This window comes from Diospyros lotus, chromosome 9 (genome assembly GCF_014633365.1).
Source record: "Diospyros lotus cultivar Yz01 chromosome 9, ASM1463336v1, whole genome shotgun sequence".
NCBI lineage: Eukaryota > Viridiplantae > Streptophyta > Magnoliopsida > Ericales > Ebenaceae > Diospyros > Diospyros lotus.
The window spans coordinates 12,267,608-12,291,395 of NC_068346.1; the positions used below are offsets into that span (position 1 = coordinate 12,267,608).

The 23,788-nt window shown below is 36.9% G+C and overlaps 3 protein-coding genes across 4 annotated transcripts; 2 read left to right on the forward strand and 1 right to left on the reverse strand.

Annotated features, from left to right (window-relative positions):
* The first annotated feature begins 1,758 nt into the window (after nt 1–1,758).
* Nucleotides 1,759–8,874, forward strand: LOC127810062 (sterol 14-demethylase). Of its 2 annotated transcripts, none has more exons than XM_052349287.1 (3): nt 1,759–2,132; nt 2,234–2,714; nt 7,657–8,874. In XM_052349287.1, coding segments are annotated over exons 1-3 (1,482 nt in total). In that variant the 5' UTR covers nt 1,759–2,130; the 3' UTR covers nt 8,656–8,874. The 2 variants fall into 2 exon arrangements, with proteins under 2 accessions (XP_052205247.1, XP_052205248.1); XM_052349288.1 differs by having other exon boundaries at nt 1,760–2,072.
* A 933-nt stretch (nt 8,875–9,807) lies between these two features.
* On the reverse strand, nt 9,808–14,980 carry LOC127810353 (uncharacterized). Its single transcript, XM_052349784.1, has 7 exons — nt 14,705–14,980; nt 13,026–13,197; nt 12,817–12,866; nt 12,208–12,508; nt 11,825–12,013; nt 11,532–11,714; nt 9,808–10,377 (listed from the first exon to the last, which is right to left on the reverse strand). The coding sequence occupies exons 1-7, from the start codon at nt 14,884–14,886 to the stop codon at nt 10,132–10,134; spliced, it is 1,323 nt and encodes a 440-aa protein (XP_052205744.1). The 5' UTR covers nt 14,887–14,980; the 3' UTR covers nt 9,808–10,131.
* Nucleotides 14,981–18,087: 3,107 nt separating this feature from the next.
* LOC127809158 (uncharacterized) lies at nt 18,088–22,191 on the forward strand. Its single transcript, XM_052347888.1, has 6 exons — nt 18,088–18,513; nt 20,441–20,699; nt 20,882–20,918; nt 21,167–21,272; nt 21,558–21,668; nt 21,844–22,191. Exons 1-6 carry the CDS (start codon nt 18,367–18,369, stop codon nt 21,958–21,960), a joined length of 777 nt encoding a protein of 258 aa, XP_052203848.1. The 5' UTR covers nt 18,088–18,366; the 3' UTR covers nt 21,961–22,191.
* The last annotated feature ends 1,597 nt before the right edge of the window (nt 22,192–23,788 follow it).

The following is a 23,788-nucleotide window of genomic DNA, read 5'->3' on the forward strand; positions in this document are numbered from 1 at the left end:
AGAGAGAAGAGAGTGAGAGAGAGAATGGATTGGCTGACATGGCCGACCCACACACACATATATATATACACACTCACACACACACATATATATACACACACACGATTCGGCTATGGCAGTTGCGGCCATGGAAGCCGACTTACCTGGCGACCGTCGCAAAGAGAGAGAGAGAGCATGGCCGACCCACACACACACATATATAGACACACACACACACGCATGGCCGCGGCCATGAAACTAGCCATGGCAATAGTTGAGGAACCCAGCATTCCTCGACTCGGGATGATGGTGGCCCCCACCATAGCGGCTGATGAAGGCAGCGATGCTGTCATCATCACCGGGGTGGGAAAGGGTCAGAGCGGAGGTTTCAGAAACCTCCGCACCTCGCGGTGCGAAGGTTTGAGGATTCTCTGCACCGCGAGGTGCGGAGGTTTCTGATGGTCGCGACTGCCATGGCTATGGCCATACTTTCATGTGTGTGAGTGTGTATATATATATGTGTGTGTGTGTGTGCTGGGCTGGGTTCCATGGCCGCAGGCATGCTGTGTGTATATATATGTGTGTGTGTGTGAGTGTGTGTATATATATATATGTGTGTGGGGGGGTCGGCTATGGCAACCGACCCTCTCTTCTCTCTGCTACGGCTTGCGACCATTGTACAGAGAGAAAGAGAGCGAGAATGTATGGGAGATGAGGCTAATGGCGGTGGGTCGGTAGCCATGGCTGCCGTTTGTGTGTGTATGTGTGTATATGGTCCGGGAGAGAAAGAGAGAGGTGAGGCGACGATCGAAGGTGGTTGGAAGATATAGTGGGCTGTGGGGGCTAAAATTGAAATTTTAAAATTAGTAAAGAATTTTACATGGGATGAACTGTGAAGAATAATTTCACGGCAGCAGATAGAGTTTCCCTTAAACTAAACCCGCAGCACATATATATATAGAGATGTCAAAAGGGTCGGCTCATCCCTTTTAGTCCTTTTGCCGTAGATAGGGCCCGGCCCGGCCCACAACCCCCTTACAAGGGGGCTGAGCTGGGCCCTTAGCCCACAGGGCCTAGCGAGCCTGGCCCGATGGGCCTGGCCTTTTTTTTCTTTTCTTTTTAAATAATTTTTTTTAAAAATAATGCATATAATATATACATATATAAAATTTATAAATATCAAAATAATACATATATAAAAATCAATTTTTTTCTTTTTAAAATATTTTCTATCTTAATTTTTAAGTTTTAAATATTATTTCATCATTTATATTTCAAAATTCTATATGCCTTATAAATTTTCTTGTGAATTGATATGAAAAATAATGGAGAATGTTTATTTATAATTTAAATATATAAAAAATTTAACTTATAAATTTTAAATAAATTATTATTTATATATATTGCGAAATATAAATTTTTTAGTATCCAATATCAATAATTATTAAAGAATAACAAAATTAAAAAAAAAATGAGTAAGGGCCTAACTGACGGGCCCATAAGGGCCTCATGGGCTCGGCCCATAAGGGCCGGGCCGGGCCGTGGGCCCAATTTCTTTGGCCCGGCCCGGCCCCCTATGGGGGCAGGCTCGGCCCGGCCAGTTTGAACAGTAATTGCTGGACTAAAGCCAGGTGCGGACTGCTCGACCTTTTTGACACCTCTATATATATGTATATAATATGTATGATATGGTAACCGCATTCACATGTGATGTGAGTGAGGACTAAAGAGGAGCGAGCAAAATTACAAACAAATTAAAAGGTGGGTGGTCCGACAAAACCACATCCTTAGGCCCCCCGTTTTGGGATTTCCAGTTTGCAGAATGACTCAATTTTATTCCGAGCAAAAGGAGAGGCCGATCCATCAAGATTCCAACTAAACCACGGGCCGCTTGGATGTTGGCTGGCTGCCTCCTCCTCCTCCACAGCCCCTCAACCTTAAAAGCCTTTTTCCATTTTCACCATGCACATTGCCCGCCTCTCCCTTTGTTTTTGTCGTTTAGGAATCTCATCATTATCGTCGCAATTGCCCCTCTTCTGATCTCTCTCTCTCTCTCTCTCTCTCTCTCTCTGAAATCCGATTCCGGGAATCAGGTACGACGTTCTCCTTACCTACCGGAACGCTCTTCTTTACTGCCGAAGCAGTTGTTAAATGTAGCCATCCATCTCCGTACATATTCAATATCAGAGTTTCTAGATCTGAAATCACTTCCACTGTCACTCTCTCTTAATTGCCTGTTTTCTCTACTTTGCAGGCCCCCTTTGAGTTTAAAAATGGAAATCGGGAACGAGTTTTGGAATGTGGGCCTTGTCGTTGTGGCCACTCTCGTCATCGCAAAACTCATCTCCGCCTTTCTGATTCCCAAATCTCAGAAACGCTTGCCGCCGGTGGTTAAGGCATGGCCCCTCGTCGGAGGGCTCGTCCGGTTCTTGAAAGGGCCGGTGGTGATGCTCCGGGAGGAGTATCCGAAAATGGGGAGTGTTTTCACTCTGAAATTGTTGAACAAGAACATCACATTCTTGATCGGGCCGGAGGTTTCTGCCCATTTCTTCAAGGCCCCTGAATCCGATCTCAGCCAGCAGGAGGTCTACCAGTTCAACGTCCCCACGTTCGGGCCCGGTGTCGTTTTCGACGTCGATTACTCGGTGCGGCAGGAGCAGTTCCGGTTCTTCACCGAGGCGCTCAGAGTCACCAAATTGAAAGGCTATGTCGATCAGATGGTTATGGAAGCTGAGGTAGTTCACCTGCCCTTATTTGCTTCGATCTTATCCAAGAATTTTGGGTTTTACATATGAAACGACCCATGCCTAAATATGCATCATCTAAAACAAGGTGTGCGTTGGATTGTACTCTCAAGTAATGGAATTTTGACAAGACCAACTTGTTGTTACGCTTATCAAAAAGGGAAAAAGAATTTGTAGTTACAAACAATAATCTAAAAATTGAACTGGGGTAGTTGCTTGAACCGATTAATTAGTCACTGGTTGTCAGATCAATCTGTGGGTAGTTGCGAAAATCTGGCAAACAAACAACTGTTCGAGTAACCAGAGAATTGATTTGTTCAACTGAAAACCAGATGAAACATCTCAATTTTATAGGGTAGCAAAACCCAAATCTAGGAATAGAAGAAGAAAAAATAAGAACCAGAGGAGAACAAATTTGAGTTTCACTGAACCTAAACAGAGAGAATGACAAGAGGGAGAAACCAAATCTGGATTCATTGAACCTAAGAAAAGAGAAGAAGGGGAACCCAGATTTGGGTTTCCCTTTGGGTTTATCAAACCCAAAAGTAGAGAAAATGAAATATATAAATTTGAGTTGGTGAACCGAGAAGGAGAGAAGAAGAAAGAAGAGAAAGGAGAGTTTGGTGGAATTAGAAGAGGGGCAACTGCCAAGCTGTAAAAGGAGAGAACGTGGAGAGTGTGTGCCCAAGTGAAGTAGAGGAGAGCGCTGTTGCGGCCTACCACAAAAGGATGGAGAAGGATGAAGGGGAGTAGGAACAGGAAAAGTTGGGGAGAAGAGTATGGGAAGGATGAAAGTTTTGCCTTTCTATGCCATAAGTGTATTTTTGTAAATGTGACAAAGAAAAGCATAATATTCAGTAGTAGGGGTTAATTCTGTATACAAAATATAAAATTCAAATATTGCTATGATAAATTAATAGTAATATATGTAAAAAAAAATTATTACAATTATACACACACATATATATTGTTAATTTGTTTAAGTCCATAACATATATTTTAAATCTATCATGTGATACATTTTATTTTTTTATTTTTATTGTAAGTTATAATTTTTTTTATTTAATTAATTAGTTATCTTGAAATGATATTCAGTCTTGGTCCGACTGTTGATTTTTTATCCTTTCCCTTCTCTTGTTCAATATCATTTCTGATTTTCAAAACCTTGGTTACAAATGTCAACCCCTCTATTCACTTGCATCTTATATGTAGCAGTGTTGCAAGAAAATAACATAATAAATAATCTCACTAACCTATAATCTTAAGAAGCCATTGAGGGTTGGCATTGCAATTCATAAATGTCATAGGTCCAAAGATCAATAATCATTACCATTGAGTCAATATGCTCAATTATTAACAATTTTTAACTAGTTTGTAAGATATTTGATATCCATATTTTGACCTACATGAACTGTTAGTGTTCTTTGAAAATATCAGTTCCACTTCTATTACAATAGATCTTGGTGGCTTGGAGGTAGAATCCGTAATAATAAGTTCTGAAATAAAATTCTTCAACCTCTTACTTTGCAATACCTTCATAAAAGGCAACATATTCATTTGTGAGAGTGAGTTTAACACTATCCAAAGTGTGACTCCAACCAACATATGGGATTCCAACTTAGTGCCCTTTTGACTCGAGAAAATAGAATTAAAGCCAAACTAAGTTAAAATAAACCTGAACCAAACTGACCCAATCACATTGGTTTGGTTTGGTTCTAGAGTCTACCTGTAGCAATGAGCACCCTACTCTTGGGTGAGATTGTGCTCTAAAAAGAGCAACTATTCTCAAAATATCACTCAAGAGTAGGGATGCTCACAGGGTCCAAGTAGATTGAGAAGAGTTGCTCTTTGGAGAGCACAATACGATGAAAGTTGTAAGTTGTGTTCTTGGGGGAGGGGGAGTTATTGTCTATTGCTGGCCTCTATGATAGAATCAGTCACCAGGCATGAGAGGTGATGGTTTACCCAGCAATGGATGTTAGCAGTTCAAGTATGCTTATCGTCAACTTGTTAATGTAGGCGATACAAAGTTATATTATAGCACCCAATTTTTCAAATTTGGTAGTTTAATAACCCACAGATCCTAAAGTAGCTTTCATATCACCTAGGATCCAAATATGGATCTAAACATCCAACTATCTGAAGGTGATTAACCTTTCCATAGAAAGTATATCACCTTTTGTTGTTTGCTATTATCTTGTGATTTTCTATGAGCTTGTGAGCTAATCCTAGAAAGGATAGCAATATGGTCTAATGCAAATCTAGCACATGCATCAAGTTACCAACTACATTTGATAGGAAACACTTGACATTTACGTTATATAAATGTACGACCTATTAAATAGTGAGTTACATTACCATGCCTCTTATTCTCTTATTGTCCTGGCATGTATATAAGGAGTATTGAGTTTAGGAATTCTGTAGTTACCTTGTCCTTTCCCTAAATTTAGTGTGACTGTGAGAGAACAAACGATGCAGTCTGACCCTTCTCCTCCTGAAGTTTTTCTTCTTCTAAGTCACTTAACACTCACTCTTATTTTTTGGCTGTTGAGGCAGTCTTGAAATTACCATCTGCTAAAACAAGTCACTATTGTTATTAGAACAAATTGGACTAGCCAATTCAATCGATTGAGTTCAGAACCAATCAGTCCACTGGTTCAATGGATTGGGAGGCTAGAAAATGGAGAACTTCCAAAGTCGAAGTCAAAAAAAGGGATCAAATTTATTATCCTATCTAGGCGGAATAGCTTAACATTCTTGCATTTTCCAAGACTCAAAATGAGTGCTTTTGGGGAACAATTGCTGATGGATTGCCAAATCATGTATTTTCTTATTGTTGATTTTAGCATCAGATAATGTACATACATAATTAACTTCACAGGTTTATAAAATTTTATTACTGTAAGAACATTTGAACAGATTGAACCACTGTTAAATCAATGAATTAGGCCTGTAAATGGACTGAGCCTACGCATGACGGGCTCCAGTTCCAATCCATCTATTTAGGGTGTGGTACTATATTTATATCTGATTATCCAAATCCGGTTTTAGATTCAATTATAGATATAATAAACGTTTTGGATATGGATTTATTAGTTCTGATTCAAATTGGATCCAAACCCATTTAAAATTAATTATATAATATATTATTTATACCACACATAAAAAAGGAAAAATAATAATAAATATAAATAATTAAAAGAGATTGACCAGCCCATTTTAAATACTCAAACCCATTAAAATAAGCTAATTGCCATTATCTCCCATTTCAAATCCATTTCATTCAAAGTTCAAACCCTAATGTGTTGCCATATATCTTTCTCGATCTCTCTATAATCTATATCTTCTCATTCTACAATCTCATTCACTCCTCTTGATCTCTCTCCATGATGATGAACTCTCTCTCTCTCTCTCTCTCTCTCTCTCTCTCTATATATATATATATATATACATTGGCTAAAATTATGCTGACCTATCAACGGATCTCATTAAGATTTAGACTGGATCTGTTTCAATCTATTGGGGGTTTGGTACTAAATATATATCTGATCACCTGAACCCAGTTTTGGAACCCATTACAGATCTAATAAATGGTCCGGATATGGATTTGTTAGTTCCAACCCGATTAGGTACTGTTTACAGGCCTACAATGAATCATAAATTGGCACCCTCATCTGTTCTCTGTCTGGTTTGATTTTCATAACTGTGGCAGAAGTAGAGTAAAAGTGCCGAGTGGACAGCAAAGTTTCAGAACTAGGATGTTAAGATGCTTAAACTTTAGACTGGACAAAGACAAGTTATAGATTATACACTAATACCACCCACTTTTTCATATTCCTCGCTTGCTCCTTCATAAGATGCTTGCTTAAGCCTTACAACCTACCTTTGTCTTAGAATAGCAAGCAACTCTTTGAGATTGTTGAATTTTGGCAAACCACTTATAATGCATTCATAAATGAACCTTTTTATCAGATTGATGCTTTATGTTTGAGAGTTTCTGCAGTAATGGGGACAAATAAATCAGTTGTCTTTTTCCTTCATTCATTAGCAAATATAAAACAGTTGGATTTATTTAATCCATGTTTTCTGCAGTACTGGACTACTGAGAAGCCATTTACATCTGCAAGCATGCTAGTTTAGAATGGAAAACTATCTTGAATGCACTTGCTACCCGATATTTTTTGTAGTAGCAAACAGTTTCTACACTCTGGCTGGTGGTGCCCCTTTTTCCGTTGTCAATATACTGGCCAACTGTGTTCTCAATTAGGCCTAGGAGTTAATTTGCACTATGTTGCAACTTGGACTGTGGAAGGAAAAGGAAAAGAATGGTGTATGAAAAAAGTAACTATAAAAATTGCATAAATTTACTGGGATTTGCACATTTTCTCATTTCCATTTCTGTTGAAAAATCCCATTTTCAAACATGGTCTTGGTTCGTGGCAGATAATGCCCAAACAATCCAAGCAGTGGGTTTCTGAAGCTTGGTTATTGTGCTTGAGCAATTTCAATTAACCTTCTCAATTCAAGCCCATGTATTGTTTTAGCTTTGGTGACTTTATCCTTTAAATAGTTTAAAATCCTGTCTTACTCAGATTTCTATTATTTAATGAGTTGAATTTAATCAAGCTTGGTTGATATTTACTTGACGTGATTTCAAATGTGGCTCTTACCAGAACGATCTTGTCCAGCGTGAGTAGTTTGGTTTGTATCCAAACCCTGCTTATGCCGTCCTTTCTGGAAAAAGTGGGCATTCTCATTATTAGTATCGAGATCACTTACATTATTGTTTTTGTATTCAAATTATTAGAAAAGAAATGACAACTTGAAATTATTTTCTTTTGAAATGATATTACTAAAAACTTTGGTTTTCTTCCTTTTGTTAATTAGCAGAAATTTTTGTTTTCTTGCTTTTATGTAAGTCGAAACTGTGCAGGATTACTTTTCAAAATGGGGAGACTGTGGTGAGGTGGACTTAAAATATGAACTGGAGCATCTAATCATCTTGACCGCCAGCAGATGTCTATTGGGCGAAGAAGTACGCAACAAACTCTTTGATGATGTGTCTGCCCTCTTTCATGACCTTGATAATGGGATGCTCCCAATTAGTGTCATATTCCCCTACTTGCCCATTCCAGCCCACAGCCGCCGAGACCAGGCTCGCAAGAAGCTTGCAGAAATCTTTGTAAATATTATAGCCGCCCGTAAACAAACTGGAAAATCAGAGAATGACATGCTGCAGTGTTTCATGGACTCAAAGTACAAATGTGGTCGCCAAACAACCGAGTCTGAGGTCACTGGCCTGCTAATTGCTGCTCTCTTTGCCGGTCAGCATACAAGCTCCATCACCTCCACTTGGACGGGGGCCTACCTTCTCACAAACAAGAAGTACTTATCAGCTGTGTTGGACGAGCAAAAAAACCTGGTGGAAAAGCACGGAAACAAGGTTGATCATGATACCCTGTCTGAGATGGAAGTCTTGTATAGATGTATCAAGGAAGCCTTGCGCCTGCACCCTCCTCTGATCATGCTTCTGCGTAGCTCCCACAGCGACTTCAGTGTGAAAACAAGGGAAGGGAAAGAATACGACATTCCAAAGGGCCACATTGTTGCCACATCTCCCGCATTTGCTAATCGTCTCTCTCATATTTACAAGGATCCCGACATGTATGACCCAGACCGATTTGCTCCTGGTCGAGAAGAAGATAAAACAACCGGGGCATTCTCGTACATATCTTTTGGCGGTGGCAGGCATGGGTGTCTGGGTGAGCCATTTGCGTATCTTCAAATAAAGGCGATTTGGAGCCATTTGCTGCGAAATTTCGAGTTCGAACTGGTCTCACCCTTTCCAGAGATTGACTGGAATGCCATGGTTGTGGGAGTGAAAGGAAAGGTTATGGTGCGGTACAAGCGCCGAGAACTTCCAATTAACTAACCTGGAAACCTTGCTGCAGGATGTCGATGGAGGAGACAGACAGGTTTAAGTTGAAGCCCTGTTCTGTATGTTCTGGGTATCCATTTTGTGTTTTATTTCATTTGTGTGGAAATGTCCAAGTCTAACTTGGCTTGAGGACTCAGTATTTTGTTGGATTTTGTTGGCATCTGGTTTCTTGTCATCTTGGTTATGAGATTTGTAGTTTGTAGCTTTGTAGCACATTAGGTGCTTCTTCTAGCCATGGAGTTCTAGATAGTTTTGATGCTATTGCTGGGTGTGATGATATATTACGGTTAAGTAGTTGGCAATAACAGTTGTAAGGAGTGGCCATTTAGAAAGGTTCTTGAAACCCATCATAAAGGCACTGAGTTAGTTGTCTGAACTCAATTCATAAATAATTTGTTATGTTTGAATTCAATTCTAGTTTAGTTCATTTAGTTCATAAATAAAAAATTATAGAATTCGTTTATAAACAAATTATTAAGCTCACTCATGAAAAAAAAAAAAATGAGTTCATTCTTAAATAAAAATACAATCATTTATAGATGAACTATTTTTTTAATGAATAATTTATACAATTATATTATTTAATAAAATCTTAGATTTAAAAGCAAAAAATTTAAATACAAAAAACATATTAAATATAATATATACTCTTATTAAATGAACAAATAAATAAATTTTTTTAAATAAATTAAAAATAAGCTTGCCCATAAAAGTAAATAAAAGAGCAGAGCAGGTTTCTTATTTATTAAATAAATTTTAAATTTTTATTCAAAATTATTTATTTATTTAATAAATAAACAAACATAGAAAGAGCTGAAATCAAATTCCTTCACGAAGGTATTAATTATTCGTTTAGACCCTATATGCACCCCATGCCGAAACACTTGGCCAACTATACGAAATTCCAGTTTCATTCTCCTAATATCTACACTAGGGGAATACAGAGACAGTAGAGATTTCATGCAGTGGAGCCTGGCGCAGCAGATGTTTCGGCACACCTGCCCAACTGCTTTCAAGCTGGGCATCTAACTCATCAAATTCCCTCCTTTGGAGATTGGACGGCAGTGAGAGAGACATTACGAGTATTATTACATTTTGAATATTCTAATCATTACCAGGAAAACAAAAAATCAGAAATACCATTCCTAACCGAAAACATTCGGTAAGAATTTGTCAATAATATTATTTATCCGCTATTAGAAATCCATCTAACACCATTCTCTTTAAACACAAGGAATAATGTAATTCACACGCACATAATAGCTCTAGCTCTTTCGTACAAATCCCAATAGTTGCACATTGTTATTCTCATCAGCTTAAACTGAACACACTTTATCAACCACATACACCACTTAACAAGAACCAGTGCTTATTCATCATTCTCATCTTAGAAAACACGTAGAACCACACCACCTTTTTTAAAAAAAATTATTTTTTGCCTTTTATTTCAGATGTAAGGTTGCGGTAAATTTACGGGCTAACGAGTTGAAGAGAGTTTGCCTTGTCTTGGAGACTAACAAGTAAGTCATCGAAGCTCTTCTCGAAGGAGTCCACTCCCTCCGCTTCAAGTTGAGTACCAACATATCCCCAATCAATGCCCAACTTCTCAAGGGCGCTATAGATGCCTTCGGCTTCAGATACATTTGCATCGATGGTCCTCGACACTGTGCCATGGTCGATAAATGCTTCCAGAGCTTGGTCAGGCATGGTTGACACCTACATACACAACAAACAGAATAATGGCATTTTCAATATTCACGGAGACAATAGACAAGAAAAGATAAAAGGAGGAAATGGAATTCTACTTGCACTATGTTTGAAACTAGGTCTTGTGAAAGGAATGGGACCGACATGCAAGGAAAATATGGAGATGTTCAGTTGTGGAAAACATGCCCTGTTTTAGAGAAACTCTTCCACATCAACCAGAAAATTGGAAATCATGCGGAAATGAGAAATTTTTTTAAATGTAAAATAAACAGAACTCGTTTTTCCAGTTTTCCAAATTTCTATGGACTATTAGAAAACATATTTTGGAGGTTTCCACTATCTTCTCCATGAAAACAAGGGTGGGTTTCTCCATCTTTTTTAAATAAAAAACATGAGGTCCCACTGTAATCAAAATCAATATTATTTGTGTTTATATCAATGTCATGTAGTAAAAATATGAATTTTAAAATTTACTACTAATAATACAATAATATGAACAATATTAAAAGTAGAAAATTTGATTGATTATAAATAATTTATTATACTATAATATTACATAATTATAAAATCAACCAAATATTAGTATTATAATTAGTAAATATATTAATAAATAGTAAAAATATTAATAACAAAATTATTAGTACCACAAATGTTCTTAAAATGTAAAAAAAAAAAAAGTTAAAATTTATGATCATATTATTAATGATTACCATTAACATTAGTAATATCATAAATATTGCAGGAACAGTATTAATTTTATAATAATATATGATTTTTAATATTATTATTAATAACAAGAGAACACATCTTATATATACCCCTTTTGAAAACCTTTTTCAGTTTTCAGGATGAAAAAAAAAAAAAAAATCTCTATGTTTAACAATTGAATAAATTTTCCAAATTTTGTGGGAGAAAAAGCTGGAGATAAAAAAAAAAAAAATAGAGATGAAAAACAGGAAAATGTTTTCTATAGCTAAACAGCCCCTAAATATCCTTGTGCACTTGAATTATTTTATTTCCTTTTCATTTTACGCCATTGAAAAATCCTTGTTCCAAACATATGGTTAATGTCTGGATGTATGACATTTGATACCTTTTGAGTGTTAGTAGTAACTGACAAGCACAAACCACAAGGAGGAGATAAGGTAAAGAAAGTTGCTTACTGTGTCAGGTCCAATCAGAGGGGCAACATATAATGTGTCAGGATAAGCAGGGTTCTTGACACTAGTGGATGCCCACAACAGTCTCTGCTTCTTGGCACCTTTCTTCACCAAAGCCTCCCATCTGGGACCAGAGAATTTCTTCTGATAGAGCTGGTATGCCAAAACCGCCTGAGCATTTGCAGCCTGAAAAAAGACATTAATTTTTTTATGGCATGAGGATATTTCACGTTTGCAATCCATTTGAGATAAGAGAAAAAAGGATAGCGGAAGTGGCAAGTATGTCTTTTAGATACCTTTCCTCGGAGATCAAGGGCCTCAGGGGTTCCTATTTTCTCAAGCAGCTTGTCAACAAGTGTGTCCACACGACTAACAAAGAAGGAAGCAACACTTGTTACTCTGGACAGGTCACTTAGCCCAGAAGCCTCAAGGCCATCCAAGTAAGCATCAATTACTTCTTCATATCTAGTGAGCGAGAAAATGAGCTGCTCAAATGCACAAAGAAACTTGAAATTAGAATGATGCCTTATAAGGCTTTTAATTAATGATACAAAAGAGATGATCAGGGAACCAACTAGCAGGTTTTATTCATCCAATTAACAATCACCCATTGTTTTCAGAGGTAATAGCTTCAATACTCATAATCTAGTCAAATTTGGGATACACAGAGTCATCTTACGGTAACATTGACGCTTATGCCACATGAAATAACTTCCTTGATTGAGGGGACACAATCAGCCGTGGCAGGAATCTTTATGTAGACATTGGGGCGATTAACCACTTTATGAAGCCATTTTGCAGCTTCAATAGTCCCTGTGGTATCATGAGCAAGTCTTGGAGAAACTTCAACAGAAACATAGCCATCGGCCCCATCTGTCTGATCATAGATTGGTTCAAAAAGTCTGCATGCGTCTTGAATGTCCTTCACCACAAGTTCCCAGTATGCACTTTCAATGTCTTTTTCTGACTGTACAAGTTCTCTGCAAGCGCAATCATAAATTGAACAGATTGTTGCACTAAGTCAGAGTTTCAGTATTAAGACTCAAAGAAAAAACAGAACCAAAATATCTTATTTTATACACAGGGCATAACATGTTGACCTCGTGTGTCTTTACCACATCCAATGCGTTAACAAGCCAAGGTGGCACTAAAATGATGCAAAACCTTAATTCCCAAGGCAGTGTACTTCAGCCCTATCCTATGGTACTTCTAGGTTATCAGGAACCTGTTAATTGATTCACTCATTTAATCAAAAATACTAAAGAGAAAGAGAAATAATCAACAATACCTGAACTGGTCATTGTAAGCATCTGAACTTGATATTGCTTTCTGGAAAATCTGCACCCATATTTATTTAATTGCTTATTGCATGAACTCAAAACTCATTAAGGAAATAATAAAAGAGATGTGCAGAAAGCAACTCATATTATCTGACAAGATAACTTCATTTTGACTGTTTCAATTATCTTTCATGTCAAGAGAGAATTTCACAAGTACCGTTGGGTTGCTGGTCACACCTCTGACACCACGTTCAATCAAGGGAAGTAGATCAGTAACAGGGCGGCGAAGGTTATCATACCATGGACTCTGACCTGCTTTCTCATACAGATCGTGAAGAACTGTTCTCTTGATTTGGGGTCCATTTCCATCAAATTGGGAGCATTTGATTCTGTTCAAGAACTTATTCAATACAACTTGTGCATCTTGGTTTTTTAACAGTAACATATAAACTGTGAAAATTTGAACAATCTGCAGGACAAGAATTAAAACTAACACAAATACTGGAAGTAGTCTTATTTCAACCCTACGATCTTGGGACATGGGAATCTCATTCGTAATTTACGAAGGCATCAATTCAAAAGTAAGTACAATAAATGGAAATTGACATGATTTTCTTAAACAATTCGTTGTAATGACCACACAACCTAAGATTTCCTCTAATACGGTCAAAAGATCGGAGAACTTCCAATCACCATGTCCTTTTCCATGTAAAATAAAACAGAAGCATCCCTGCGTCTAGATGATTGTTCTGCATGTTCATTGTTGTGAGTAACTTATGACATAAAACTCACAATTTCCAACTGAAAAAATCGTTTCAAATATATTAACGTGAGTTTTGCACAAATACACAACATACCCTTTGTATTTTCAAGTAGGGCAATTTAAGACGTTTTAATGAGAAAGCAACAAAAAGAAAATGTTAAGTGGAAAAAATCTGTCATCCAAAAATAGTCCTCAGGCATCTGGGATGGTCTGGCAGCATACAGCATGCCTTCAGAGCATTGACAGCCTGAATCACGCCCATCCCTCATCAAGCTATCAGAACAAGAATGTAATGATCCAATCAAAGCAAGCATAACCTCGATTAAGTAGTGGGGGTCATTTTTTTCCTTTTTCTATATTATTATTATTATAATATTTTTCGGTATGAGTAGGGGCAAAAAATAAAGAGCAATTTACCAACAGCTAGACGGGTCAACCATATGCATAGGTAACAGGCATCACAGAGTAGGTGGACAACAGATAGGGAAAGCCATGAGGATCCGAAGCCGAAATTCAATGGCGCATCTTATAGATCCATAGATTCATTGATAAGCATGCTACAGATGCCAGGAAAACAAACATAATATATCATTTAAATTGCGGAAAACCAGATATTTGGCACTGTGCCGCCACGATGACCTAGAGCACAAATTTAGATGGCCTCCAGAGCAGATAGTGAAGCAATCCTGCGATCTTAACATATTTGTCCTAAGGAATACTTTTTTTAGGTCTTCGCAAAAGTACCAAGTACCAAATCACTTTCGACAAATAAGGAAATACGACACACGGTAGATATTTTCAAGAATTAAAATATCCGTACCACATAGCTTGGATAAGTCGCATCAGCAATTACTCAAAGCATAAAAACAAAAAGAACACACATATACATATATGCAGGCAGCTCGGAATGGAGAAAAAGTGGGGGAAAAAAAATGTTTAGGATCGCCTAGCAGGATGGAGGTCGGCCCCTCGGAAGTATCCGAAAGCACAAACAAACTCGAAAACCGAAGCGATTGTCAAACCGACACACGATCCATCGATGATGTGCTCTTCCTTGTGCGGTGATCAGTAAAAGCAAGCAGATCAAAGTTGAGTAGCTAAAGCAAGATGCAACCAACGGCAAGGAAACTTACACCATCGAGGGGGCTGGAGCGTGGTTGTCGTGGATGGAGAGCCTAGACGATGAAAGTCTTCGATTAAAGGAGGATTTAGTATTGAGTTCGATCAAACATCGAGAACGCACAAGTTTGGGGTTGAAGGAAGTGGGGGAGGAACACGTAGGGTTGGGACTGGAGAGCTTCGAAACGGTAGCCATGGCGGGATTAGATCACGGAGAGAAAGGGTGAAGAGGTCCGATGAGAGAGAGAGAGAGAGAGAGAGAGAGAGAGGACTTGTTTCTTTCTTTCTTTCTTCAATTACAATTACTATATAAATAAATAAATAAATTATGCAGAATGAGATCGGGTCGGGTCGGGGAGGCCGAGAGTCGGTAGGGACAGCAAGATTGATTGAGAGTCCTGGACTTGCTATTTTGTTTGGTTTGGGCATTATTATTATTATTATTATTTATATCATATGATCGGATGACTTCAATCAATAATAATTAAAAAAAATATGAGTAAGTAAATGAAAAATACGAATGCAAACAGGATTGTGTTGTGTTCATACTAATTGAGTTTTTTTCTTTTAAATTAAATAGTTGATTTCATAGAAGTAAATAATTGATTATAATTTTATATGGATTTTGACAATTACTTGAGCAGTTTATTTATTTGGATACCAACAACTCAATGGTATAATTGCGACATCCACATTGACCAATCTTATAATATCTTCATCCAATACAACAATTATTACTACTATTTTCATTTGGTAGACAATGAAAATGACAAATGTTGGTGTGGGTTGTTTTGTAAAGGTTGAGTGGTAGTTTTCAAAATTATTATTTAATTTCTAAATTTTAGAACCAAACAACGTTTTGAATTATTTTTTATTGAAGGGAAATAGAAATAGAAATAGAATGGAAAATTGGAATTAGAATGAGAATTTTGTTAGTGACAGTTCCAAACCGTACCGTGTTAGCAAGGGATTCAAAGTATATGGATAAAATGAAATTAAAAGACAATAATTGAACTGAAAAAATCAGAATGGGATAATATAATTTTTATTCAGAAGGGTGTCTGTCTTCTTCTTGTTGTTGTTGTTAGCATGGGCACTCACTCACTCACTCACACGTCTCGCCTGGCCCTACGTACCCACCAGTCATCGTTCCCCACCTGTTCGGGTCGGAATACCCGCATCCAGGAATGCTCTAGAGGTGGGTGATTTGAATTTTGATGGATGGGTATGCGACAAATGATAAAAGTGATTAATCTAAAAGGAATCAATTGATCCGTATTATTATTATTATATCATTCAGACATCGACAATAATAAAAGTGATTAACTTAGACACCCTTCTTAACAGACGAGAGATGTGCAAATCATCAATCGCCGCCATGAATACTGTTTCCCAGAAAGTCAAATGGCCATTTTCTGTTATTTTTGAAAACAATAAAATTATCAAAAACTAATCCACTAATTTTATCATATATTTCACAACCCACAACAATTGGGCAACCGCAAATAGAAGATTCATGAACGAGGCTTAAGCTCCTCGTATCATGATGGGGATCTTAAGAGTGTTTGTTTTGGGTTGCATGTATGATCAATTAAGAACAATAATATTTTGTTTTTAGGGGATATATGTGGAGTGATCGGAGAAGTGAAATGTCAGTGTCAGTTTGGTGAATCGTTAGTTCAATTCTCATTCTGTGCCTTACACTTATAATTTATTTCTTCTTACGTAATTGAGGGTACAAGTATCGGGAGCCGCTCAAGGGCGATCATCCCGAGAACAATAACATTTTGTTATGCATGAGAAAATCTCCACGAACATAGTGTAGTGGTAAAGTATTTGAAGTTTTATATAGAGTATTGGAGTTCGAATCAGTGCGACGACTTGAAAAGCAAATTTATTATTGAAATGTAATATTTAGCTGAAAGACAACAGTAACGCTAGAATACAAGTCTCACATGAACTGTATCAATGTCCAACTTTATGTGTATATAAACTGTGTCCGAGAGATGCATCTCAAAAGATTGGTCGGGCAAAACTTGAACACCCTAGGCAAAAAAAAAAAACATTTCCTAATAATATTTGGGCTCTCTAGAGCATGCTGATTGCTGCATCCCAGTTTGCTAAAAAATTGTCTATTAGAGCTTCATTGCAAAGAAACGGGCATGGTTCGGAAATAGCAAGAATGAGTCAGTTGGGCCAAATAAATTACCATACCATTTGAGGCTTTTGGGTTGGGGCCTAATTTGAATTTGTGTAGTAATTGAAAAATGTTCTAAGAGGTTTGAGCAAAGTGGGGATAAATCAGGTCTGGGTCCAATCTTGAAGAAAGAATCGAATTAGGCCTAACTAAAACATAACTATATATATATGTGTGTGTAGCCCAGCCCAAAAATACAATTGGGGCCCAAAAATTTAAATATATTGAAATAAAAATAACATTTTCAATTAAAAAAAATATAAGGCAACCCAAGTGGGCCCTTGGGTTGGGCGTGTAGGGCCCAGCCCTTGTTGCTTTCTCACTGCTCCCAAACAACCCAGGAGTGGGACCACTTATATATAACACTAATTATTATTATTATTATTAGTTCTTATCTCTTTTTTCTTTTCTTTTTTTTTTTAAAAAAAACATTTACAAGGGAAAATGAAAAGTTATCAGTTCTCACAAACTTTGCATGCATGCATGCAGTAGAGTTATTCAAATGTTATTTATTTTTATTTTGGTTGGTGTTTGGTAATGGCAGATCTCCCACTAATCTTCTATGCAACTATGTATATTAATTAACAAGACAATTAATTATATGAAACACCCACCCATCATACTGTTTCAAAACAGATATGAAACCGTTACTAATAATATTATTATATCCTAAACATATCCTTGAGATTCCTTCTTTTGTAAAAAAGGGCACAGAATCGACCCTTCCTACGTACTTTTATAAATTGAATAAGAAATAGCATTATTATTGTCATTATTGAAATGAAATTAGCCCAATTACAAATACACTTTTAATACCGAATTAAACAACAGCCCACCCACGTAATTGAGATGTATTTAATATACTTTAATGAGTTGTGAATATATATATTTATATATTTATATTTATATACTTTGAAACTAGAAGAAGGAAGAAAGAAAGAAATCTGACAATTGTAAGAGTTAAGAGGTAGAAAAGCTGATATTCAAAAGCGGTGGGCATCATCAATCTTCTTCATGACTCGCAACTACACCCACGGCCACGGCTACGGCTGGCACCTAGAATGGCGATTTTTCCAACGAAAGGAAAAGAATGAAGGGGGAGTCAATGTCCACCTTCAATAATGGAGTCTGTAATTAATGTCTCTCTCTCTCTCTCCCTCCCCCTCTCTCTCTCTCCCTCCCTCCCCCTCTCTCTCTCTCTCTCTCTCTCTCTAATATCATTAAGTTGAACATACCAAACTAGAACTCGATAGTCCACACAAAAAAAATCTCTCTCTCTCTAATATCATTAAGCTTAACGCACCAAACAAGAACACGATAGTCCACACAAAAAAAAAAAATGATCTTCAATTTTGATTTAATTTTGTAGCTGTGTGGGATTTTATCCCCCCCCCCCCCCCCCCCCCTTCTCTCTCTCTCTCTCTGTGTGTTAATTGTTAAATTGGTAGAGAAAATAGTCTTTGCAGCCGGGTTGGGCAAATGGGTTCAGTGGCAATATCCCCTGAAAGTGAGCATGTACGTGAGAGTTGGGAAGAACAAAGGGTGGATTTCGATGACACTGACATAGAGCGCAGCAAAGTGGGGATCATGAGAGCCATTGTTGAAGGTCAAGACCCTTCTGCCAAGGTCAACACCACTTGCCCTTTTCTTTATTTCTTATATTTGATTGATTGATCTGGGTTCTTGTCATCTTTTCTGAATCTTTTTCTCTCGAAAAGAGGGCTTCAATTTGGATTTGATTTTGGAGCCTTGTGTGGAATTGGTTGCCCTTTTCGCTCAACAAGGCCTAAGGATTCCTGGGACACAGGCCACTTTTCCTTTCCACTTTGTAAATGTCCTGCTTTTTGCTGCCCTGACTTTCTTGCTTGTTTCTTTTAAGGTTCAGGAACTGCTGTTCCTTTTAATTCATTATCTTGTTCACTTTTTGCTTTTAGTTTATTCTTAATTTTCTCTGGGATCACTACCAGATTCACAATTTTCCCAGACTCACTTTACTGTACTTCAAAGACTACCATTGTTAATCACAGCTAAAGCTTACTCTTGAACTCAAGAATCAGATTTACTGAATAAGATGGACTGAAGAACAAACTAGAACATCAGATTGCTTGCTTCCGATTGCCTCTCCCCAGAATTTAAAGGATAAACATGGACTATTGGTTGGAAATAATACCCATAAATGCCATTTTCTGAAGATCCATAAGCCTATTCCCAAGAGTAAAAGAAGATAAATATATATTTTGGTCTGGTGTGCCAGCTCTCAGGCCTGTCCTTCCACATTTGAGACTTTGTGTGATTTTTATCCATTGGCATGGGTCATTAATCTGTGAGATTATGTAGCTAGGTTGCTGCACGGTCTTGTGTACCAAGTGTTGGTAGCTTAGTAATGGCCACTCAAGAGCGAGGGGTGGATTGAGTGGTTATATAAAATTTTTTCAATCACTTAAATTTTTAGATGATTATTCACCCTATATCAACTTATGTCTATTTTACGCCAAATAAAGATACAGGTATAAAAATAATAAAGAACAAATGATAGACAAGACGATGTATAATGGTTTGATGTATCTCAAACACTTACTTCATTCTTCCAAAATTTTAACAACTCTGGGATTCCACTAATCCAATCAACGCCAAGGTTTTCCCTTAGCTAACCTTGGAAATTACACACCAACACTTAGATTTTCAACGAATCTAGAAAACCAAAACAATCCACGCAACAGTTTAATGGTTATAAGAATCATCCTCACAAAGACACAAATAAATCACATAAAAACTATTACAAGGCAATAATTGAATAAACTAAATATACCCTCAGTTGATGAAGTAAGGAATCGATCTCTTTTCAGCGCTTCAATTTTTAGTTGCCTAAACTTGATTTTGATTTAACAATCTAGCACACAAGCTTCTTGAATCTTGAATGAAAGAATAATGACGTTTTTAACTTCTTGAAGATGGCTCTTGAAGGCTTGAACGTAATTGAGAGGCTTCAAGAAACGAGATTGTGATGATTTTATATTCCTTAGGGCTATCTGCTTTCCTTTTAAACTTTTCTATCCGTTGGACACCGATAGTCGACTAATCAAAACCTTTAATCGACTATTAATGAACCTTTAGTCGACTCATAAAATTCAATAGTTGACTAATCTGAAGTTTAGTCGACTAATGAAAAAACACTACTTGGCCCAATCAATTAATGCTACATAGAAGAAAACATTTATGCAGAGAGCATCTCTGTTGAGTCGACTCATGAACTATGAATAGTCGACTAATGAACTATAAATGCTGAAAATGCGTTTTCTCCGTTGAAAAATATTTGCAAAATAATTTAACTAATTAATCATACTTTATTTGAATTAAACCCATAATGCAAATCATTAGAAAATAAAATTTAGGGATGTCAATTTGTATGCAGTCTAAAATCAATCTTTTTGTTAATTATCAAAATTTTAATATATATAATAATAATTCAAGTTGGCTCAACACCAAGTGTGTGCCTGGATCGAATAATATTAGAGACTTATAATGTGTTTGTGTATACTATTTGGGTATGCAGGAAGTGGATGACCTGATGATCCGGAGATTTCTAAGAGCTCGTGATCTGGACATTGAGAAGGGTTCTAACCTACTTGTGAAATACCTGAACTGGAGGCGAGAGTTTGTTCCAAAGGGCTCCATATCTGCATCAGAAATTCCAAATGAACTTGCCCAAAACAAGTTGTTTATGCAGGGAGTGGACAAGATGGGGCGACCCGTAGTAGTTGGTTTTGGCGGCCGACACAAACCCGCTAAGGGGGGTCTAGAGGAGTTCAAGCGTATGATATTCCTTTAAAACTTTTTCATGAGTGTCTGAACACTACAACGTTCAATTCATATTTCATTTCTTAGTTTGACAGGCATATGAAATTGGAAAAAAAATAAATAAATAGACCAAAGGATTTTGTTGGAGATGAAGCCTTATGTCAACTAATTTCTTCTCTATATGATTTTTCTACAGGTTTTGTGGTTTATAGTCTCGACAAGATATGCGCCAGGTAATTCCTTCGTCTCTCTAGGTGCTGAGGCTCCTTTCCACAAAGGATGCTAATGTAAAATATTTTCATAGTGGGTAGGAGATTCAAAATGAAGGGCATCAACCTGCCACCTAAAGACCCTACCATTGCCTTTTTGGGGTTTATATGCAATTTAATTGATGCATAACGATCATTTTGATCCTATATACTACGGCATCTCAGCGATGATGTGACGACCCATCTTAATTATCTTCCTTATTGTATCTTAGAATGCCAAACGGACAAGAGAAATTCCTTTGTATTGGAGACTTTGAGGGATGGGGATACACCAACAGTGACGTTCGAGGATACCTGGCAGCTCTGTCGATCTTACAGGTGGTTTAAGTTCTTGCCCCATTGTATTGCAGTGACATAATATTGATGTACTCTGTGGAGTTGCTCGGCCAAGTTTGAATGAGCTCACTCTTTCTCCATAAAAGCTTCACTTGTAGACTTGCATTTTGAATTTTAACGTGTAAATTAAGCATTGCAAAATGATGGTACTGCATCGCATGAGAGCATGCAGGATGCATACAGATGATTGACGAAGGTGCTCTAGAAACCGAGAGATCTTTAAAACCTACAGGTGTTGATTTAACTGTCGAAATTAATTGATGGCAGGATTGCTACCCTGAGAGACTTGGGAAGTTATTTGTAATCCACGTGCCTTACTTGTTTATGACGGCATGGAAAGCTGTGTATCCATTTATCGACAAGAAAACGAAGAAGAAGGTACCCAACTGTTTATCACTTCTTTTCTTAAACGCCCGTGATCCATATTTTTATGCTGCCAACTGTCAACTACCTAATGCAACCCTCGTCATCTTCTATGAGGAAGAATTAATGTCTTCAGGGTTACAACAAAGTTTTTGAGTGATTAATTGTTTGCCAAATAACACTTGTGCAGATAGTATTTGTAGAGGACAGGAAACTGACTTCGACTCTGCTGGCTGACATCGATGAGAGTCAACTTGCAGACATTTATGGAGGCAAGTTACCATTAGTTCCAATGCAAGATTGTTAATTAACTGATTAACGTGAGCCACTTCGTTCGAATTGTTGTATCTATTAGCAAGACTTAAGACTTAATTAGCTGATTCTTAATTATCTGTTGCTTTACTCATTTTTAAACCACGAGATGCCACTGTTGTTTGTGTTGAAGGCTGTTCATTCATCTTATATATGTTAATGTAATAGCTACTATTCCATTTAGATGTTTGCTTATAATATGTTAGTACTGGTACTTTTCCATTTATATGTAATAGCCATTTCTATTTACTACTATGTTTAGGTGGTAAAAACTTGTGACCTTATCGACTAAGTCATCAATGCAAGTAAACTGGTTATGCAAAGTCATTGTCAAAAACCCTAGAGGAAGAGTTACAGCATGTTTTTTTATAATAGGATTAGCTTAGTCCTGGGGTGGTTATGTAATGCCATGGAGGTGGGACAAACTTATCCTCCCACCCTCCTCCGGAGTAATTTAGGCCGTGCACAAGTCTTGACAACATGTTTGGCTGCAGGATACAAATTGTGGTATCCTCTCGACTGAGACATTATTCTTTGTTTAGTGCATAGCATTTGTTAAAATGAGTAAGATAAGGTTAGAATGTTTTTTGGAATAAGATATGAGACGGTCAAGAAAAAAATATTCTAAAATTTTTATCAGATTGTTTGTTAAATTTTTTGAAATGCATTGGGGGATATATGGGTCTTTTTTTTTTTTTATCTATAAAGTTCAAGATAAATTTATATAAAAAGAAGAGTGATAAATTTATCTGAATAAATCTAGATAAGAAGTCACGCGATTTCTTTTCTAAGTATTATCAAATAAATTTTATAAATACAATAAAAAAATATTTTTATTTGAAATATTTTTCATATCTCTTTTTTTTTTATCATATATCTTGATTAACAAGTACTACTTTAACTAATTAACTAATCCTAGGATAAGGTGGGGATAAATTAACAAGTAATGCTTTGAGGGGTGTTGTGGTCCTTTTGACACTTCACCAATGTTCTAAAATGCGCTAGTCAGGCTCTAGACGAGGCCTAGCGCCTAAGGCACCTAGGCAACGTCTAGGAAAAATATATTTTTTTTAATTTTAATTTTTTAATATTATTTAAGATAAACAAGCAACAACAACAACAAGATGATACTTATTGCTTGTTATAACTTGTTGCTTTATGCAAGTAGCAAGGAGGAAGATGGCTTGGTACAAACAAGGAGCAAAGACGAAGATGGCGCAACAAGGAGCAAGAAGACAAGTCTAAGCCACGCACAGCCCAAGAGCACAAGAAGTCCATGCCGCATACAACAAGAGAGAGAGAGAATGACCTAGGCAATTAGGCGTCAATCGAGCCCTATTAATTAGGCCAGCGCCTAGGGGTGTCGATTTGGCCTTAATCACAACTACGATTCACTATATATATATATATTAATATAACATCTATACTTTTTTCAAAAAAAAAAAATTGAACTAAAAATTGCACTACTTTGGGCAATATCTCTCTTATGCGCATAATGTTATTTAATTTTATTATTAATTTATCATATATATAACCTTTATCTCTTCATGAATTAAAAATAAAATGAATTCAAAAATGCTATATGGTTGGACAAAAATGCCCTCGTGGCATATAAATGGATTTCCTGTCTACCTCTCCATTCATTCAATGCCCTTGAACAATTGAAGTCAAAATTAAACATTAAGTCAAAGTCTTATCACATCAACTCTTTTAAATTAAATAAGAGAGCATAATCTAAGTTAATGTAACTCATAAGAGAGGTGTATATAAACCACAGGGCTTTAATGGAATGGGGTTTTTGACTTGGCAAAAAAACACACACA